Source organism: Lactuca serriola, chromosome 1, assembly GCF_051521515.1.
Source record: "Lactuca serriola cultivar US96UC23 chromosome 1, Lser_US96UC23_V15, whole genome shotgun sequence".
NCBI lineage: Eukaryota > Viridiplantae > Streptophyta > Magnoliopsida > Asterales > Asteraceae > Lactuca > Lactuca serriola.
In genome coordinates, this window is record NC_136408.1 from 165,976,476 (window position 1) to 165,982,447 (window position 5,972).

A 5,972-nucleotide genomic window follows, 5' to 3' on the forward strand; every position below is an offset into this window, starting at 1 on the left:
ATCAACTTTCCTTCTTCAGCGATTTCATTTATTTCACTTTCATAGGCCTTAAGAACATTATAAAAATCAAACAACAAATAACCATCGAAACTCTCTTGAATTTTGATCATCAGGCTGATGTTCCTCAATTCTTTTCTTAATCCCATCAAAAAAGCCAAATTGTATTCCAGTGTCGAACGTGTAACACCATAGCGAGTGCATTTGAATATCAATTCGTTCAAACGATCATAGTATAAATATGTTGATTCATTATCTTTCTGCTTGAACTCAGTTATTTCCAACAAACATTGCGCCATAGAGCTTTTCTTTTTCTTTTCATTGCCTTGATATTTTTCTTTCAATATGTCCCAAATTTCCTTTGCGGTTTTGCAACTTCAAATGTAGTTTGAAACTACTGGTGGAAGAGGACTACGTAGTTTACGAAGGCATTTCTTGTCATTTGCTTTATGTTTATCCCTTCACATGTCCACATCAGCAGCAGAACCAACAATTCCAACTTCTTCATGCATTCCATGATAATAATTTCCACTTTTGATGCATCTCCATAGGTCTTCATTCATTTCGTTGAGATAATCCTCCATTCTGTCTGACCAGTGCTCATAGTATTCAGAAATGAGCATTGGAATCTTTGTAGATAATCCAAGTAAGTGTGAGAAGCTCGCCGTTCTCAATTATTGTATGTACAAATGAAATTTTAGATTCAAAAGGAGATTTGAATGGAGAATCAAACAGAAAATGACAAGTAAACACTCAATCTAACAAACAGAGTGCAAAATCGAAACAAAACAATCAATTAAAACAAGTCTTCTAATTCAATATTGAAGAAACATTGAATCGGAAAGAGCGAATCAAAAAATATGAAAAAAAAACAAGAAAACTTAAATTGATTGGATGAATTCTGGTCTGATACCAATTGATGTGAGTTAGAATCGAGTAATGAATACATAATCAATCACAAAACATAGAAAGAACACATCGAGTAAATAAGACCTGACTATCTCATATTAGTCTGTAAAAGATTACAAGAGTTTGAGAGTGTTTACAAACTTCGAAAAGCACAAAAAGTTTCTCTCGACCCTAATACTTACCCTATTTGTAGGGTTTTACAGACACAAGAAAATGTACAAGGACTGAACATTCTAGTTTGCATTTGAAATGTGCCTTGTAAATTCATATAGAGTCGAAATCATTCTGATTCAAACGAAAGATTTCGAACCCTTATAGACCCAAAGTATTTCGACCTCTCACTATCTACATTTCGACCGCTACAGTTATCAGAAGGTGAAACGGAATAAGGTGAAACAACAGATGGTGAAGCAGTAGAAGGTGGTGGTTGAGTACAAGGCTCACTACTATGATGGGAAAAGTAATCATCCTTATCTATGTTAATAGAAGGTGTGGTGCGACATGACAAGAAGATTATCCATGTACCGATGGTATTTAGGATGTGGCATAGCTAATATTACCAGAGGCACTATTTCCATCAACGAGTTATGCACAAAGCTCTGGAAACAACAATAGGACAGTTTTCAAAGAAGCAACTTTCGGATGTCCCTAAACCCAATCAATGTAAAAAAAGTAGTATACAATATGTGCCAACTATATTAACAAAATACATATAAATATGTGTGTGTGTGTATGTGTGTGTGTGTGTGTGTGTGTATATATATATATATATATATATATATATATACATACACACATACACCTTTTTAAAGTCCTCTAACTCCTCATTTGTTAAGTTAAAAGTGTTTGTTTGAGAATTGTAAAGGTTTTCAGTTTTGTTATTCAAGTATAACCATCCTTTGTATTTGGCTTTAAGATTGTCATAGGAGTTTTTCAAATGTCTTTGAGTCAAATCAATGTCATATTTTTCCTTAATGGTTGTTCCTAACTTGTTCCATGAATGTTTGTGCAAACTCAAACCTTTTCTACCCACAATGTATACTTCTTCAATATAACTATGCAATAGGAATTTTATCTACTCATTGGTCCATGTATTTTTATCTCCCATTGCTAATCACAAAAAAAAAATAAAAAAACAAAAAAAAACATATGGAATACTTATTTTAGCAAACATAATTGTATAACAATAACTTTCAGCATAACAACTTCTATTTATTAAACTAACAAATTTCGCAAAGATTATTCACATTTCAGCAACAATTATAACATTTCAGCAACATTTTATGACGTTTCAACAATATTTCATTACATTTCAGCAACAATTCATGACATTTTCAGCAACAATTTATAACATTTCAGCAATGTTTTATGACATTTCAGCATCCATTAATGACATTTTAGCAACAATTCATGACATTTCAGCAACATTTTAACAATGATTCAACAACATTTCAGCAGAATATGACATTTAAGCATAAATTTATGATATTTCAACAGAATAAAAAAACATCTTCAATGATTTGATAACATTAGCATCAAGATTGAACAAGAACAAAGATATCAACAATGATTCAACAAGAAAAATAGAAAAATTAAGAAGAAGCAGGAAAGTCGAAGTTGCTCCAGCAAGAAAAAAAACAAAAAAAAAAAGTCAAGATTAACCATGGCAGAATTTTTGCTTCACCAACAATTAATGAAAAAAAAAAACTTACCGAGATGAAAGCAGAATCGATGCCGACGACTGGAATAAGCATGCTACCAGGAGGAGTTTGCGCCCGAGAGGAGGGAATGCCGGTGAGAAGGTAGCTACGTCGGCAAAGGGGGTTGATTGAAGATGCGATCGGCGATGACGACATCTAGGATAAAACAGGATGGAATGCTTTTTTTCAGTTTTAGGTTTGAAGAACAAACTCAAGTGTTGTCCCAAAACATACACACAGAAGTTTTATATTCTGAAGACTACGAAAAAACAAACTGTTGTGGGATAAAAATTGTTGCGCATGTGCTGTGTCACGCAATATAAAATGGTTTGAAGATGTTTTTTTTCCAAAAACAAACCACAACTAAGTTTATCTCTACTATAATACGTTTACCAAAAACAAACGCACCTAAGTTTATCTCTACTATAATACCTAGGAAAGGATCAAGACTGCATGAAAGAGAAAACTAGATATAAAAACATTTTTCAAATTCAGGATTACTCCAACATTAACGAGAATACAACTAAATGTTCAAGAAAATCGTTTAAATAAAATTCTTTCGGCCGCGGGTCCAACATATTATTGAATGGAAACAAAGAAATGATTCCTAGTCTTGCCAGTTATACTTTATGGGCACAAGGCAAAGAGGTGTTTTCCGATGAATCGGTGCCGACGACTGGAATGAGCGTTCTACCGGGAGGAGTTTGTGCCCGAGAGGAGGGAATGCTGGTGGGAAGGTAGCTGCGTCGGCAAAGGGGGATGATTGCAGATGCGATCGGCGATGACGACGTCTAGGATAAAACAGGATGGAATGCTTTTTTTTCAGGTTTAGGTTTGAAGAGCAAACTCAAGTGTTGTCCCAGAACACACACACAGAAGTTTTATATTCCGAAGACTATGAAAAAACAAACTGTTGTGGGATAAAAATTGTTGCGCATGTACTCTGTCACGCAGTATAAAATGCTTTGAAGAAGTTTTTTTTTCCAAAAACAATCCGCAACTAAGTTTATCTCGACTATAATACGTTTACCAAAAACAAACCGCACCTAAGTTTATCTCTACTATAATACCTAGGAAAGGATAAAGACTGAATCTGAAAGAGAAAACTAGATATAAAAACGTTTTTCAAATTCAGGATTACTCCAACATTAACGAGAATACAACTAAATGTTCAAGAAAACCGCGCGTTTAAATAAAGTTCTTTCGACCGCGGGTCCAACATATATTATTGAATGGAAACAAAGAAATGATTCCTAGTCTTGCCAGTTATACTTTATGGGCACAAGGCAAAGAGGTGTTTTCCGACGAAGAAACGGGTAGCCTTGCTCTTCCATGTCCAGATCTTCGTTCTTCACTCCATTTGGTGTTTCCCAATTGAAGAAGTACAGAAGGTTTGCAATAGTAAATTCTGCAGTTGAAGTAGCTAAATTATACCCAGGGCAGCCTCTTCTTCCCCCTCCAAATGGGATCATATCAAAACTAGACCCTCCAAAATATTCCAATGGAGTATTTTCAAATCGCTCCGGACAAAACTCGGTTGGGCTTTCTTTCCAGTTTCTTGGGTCCCTTCCTATGCCCCATGAACTGACCATGACTCTCGTACCAGGTAAAACATCATATCCACCAATCTGACAATGGCTTACACATTCACGTGCCATCAGAAACGGAGCTGGTGGGTGCAATCTTAGCGTCTCCTTCACCACCATTTTCAAGTATGTCATGTTGGCGACATCTGATTCATGTAAACTCGCTTTTCTCCCAATGATGCTTCGAATCTCGTTTTGCAACTTTTGCATAACTCTTGGATTCTTTACAATCTCAGAGAATGCCCACACCATGGTTACAGCCGTTGTGTCAAGCGCTCCTTCAATCACATTCTGGAATACAAATATTCACAAAGTTAACTCACATTAATCACATATATTATTCGAACAAATATAATGGTTTGCGTTAAAGAGCAAAATTGAAATCTATATATTCGAATGTATAGAAAATTTAATAACTTAAGCTAGCTTGTTTACCACCAAAAGTGCTTTCAATTCACACGTAGTCAACCCAGAGGTACAGTCATCAACGAAATCTTTTTCCTGATCACTTGTTTTTGTTTCATGTTGATCAATAACCATTTGAAGAAAGCCATCAAGATGACTAAAACAGGTCTCCAGCCTACGATTCCACCCACTTAATCTGTCCAAAATCGGCCCAAATGTTGGAAAAATATCTGAAAATGAACCACCAAGCATGACTAGGGACTCATCAACTATCTCTTTCAATGTCATACCATTAAACTTCTTTTCACTATAACTATCACCAAATGCAACCTTACACACGACTTCATTTACTATACTTAAGAACATATCATCTAGATTTACAATAGTGCTAGAGGTATGTGATGTGAGAGAATGAACCACACCCTCCATCTCAATCTCCATCACGTTTTTATATAATCTACTTCTTTTAGCACCCAAGAACTCAGATGCCAAAACCTTGCGCATATGTTTCCAATGATCACTGTATGGCGAGAAGGCAGCGTCCATGTAGTCAAATGACAGTCGCTTGGAGGCTTGAGAGTAGGGACGCGAACACAACTTCTGATCATGAGTTTTCAAGACTTCAGCAGCCATTTCACTAGAGGAAATCACAAGGAATGATTGGGACCCAAAATGAAGAAGCATAGCTGGGCCATATATGTGGGAGAGTTTCCATAGGGTTTGATGGATACCTTCGTGACCTAACACTTGGTGAAGGTTTCCTATTATGGGAAGCCTCCTAGGGCCTGGAGGAAGCTTAATGGAGCTTTTACGTCGAATACTAAGTATAAAGATGTAAGGTAAGAAGAGAAGTAATGTTATGGAAAGAAACCATGAAGGGATGAATGATAGGATATTAACCATGTCGATATGATCTACATGGTGATGGTGTGTTCCTTAATTTATATGCAGATGAAGATGAGAGTAATCCGTGATATTTAATAAGTTTGTGAAAGGGTAGTGGTTTAATTATATAAAGAAAAAGATAAAACCGAAAAACAGCTAATTATAATTAAATATATTTTTAATTACATGTTTAGAATATAAACTCGTGGATATTTTTTTCTGTGCAACCTCTTTAAACAAATTTTTTTTGAACAACCATTTTATGTAAAAAACAAACTAGCAAAAATCTAGAGGAAAAGCCAATTACAAGAGTATACACAAGGGGGTTTTGCAACCACTTGGTCGACAGATTTTAAACAAAAAATATTAATTAGCCGGGTAGATGCCTGATGCCAGCTCGGACAGCTGAAAAAAGGTTAATATATTTTCATTGAACCAGAATTAAAAACAAAGTCAAGAACATACTATATTTAAAAACAAAATGCATGTT

General features: G+C 35.3%; 1 protein-coding gene across 1 annotated transcript; it reads right to left on the bottom strand.

The window, feature by feature from the left end:
* Positions 1 to 3,752: 3,752 nt before the first annotated feature.
* Positions 3,753 to 5,522, bottom strand: LOC145072086 (parthenolide synthase-like). The gene is made up of 2 exons (XM_079018457.1): positions 4,628 to 5,522; positions 3,753 to 4,483 (listed from the first exon to the last, which is right to left on the bottom strand). The coding sequence occupies exons 1-2, from the start codon at positions 5,498 to 5,500 to the stop codon at positions 3,860 to 3,862; spliced, it is 1,497 nt and encodes a 498-aa protein (XP_078874583.1). The 5' UTR covers positions 5,501 to 5,522; the 3' UTR covers positions 3,753 to 3,859.
* Positions 5,523 to 5,972: the final 450 nt, after the last annotated feature.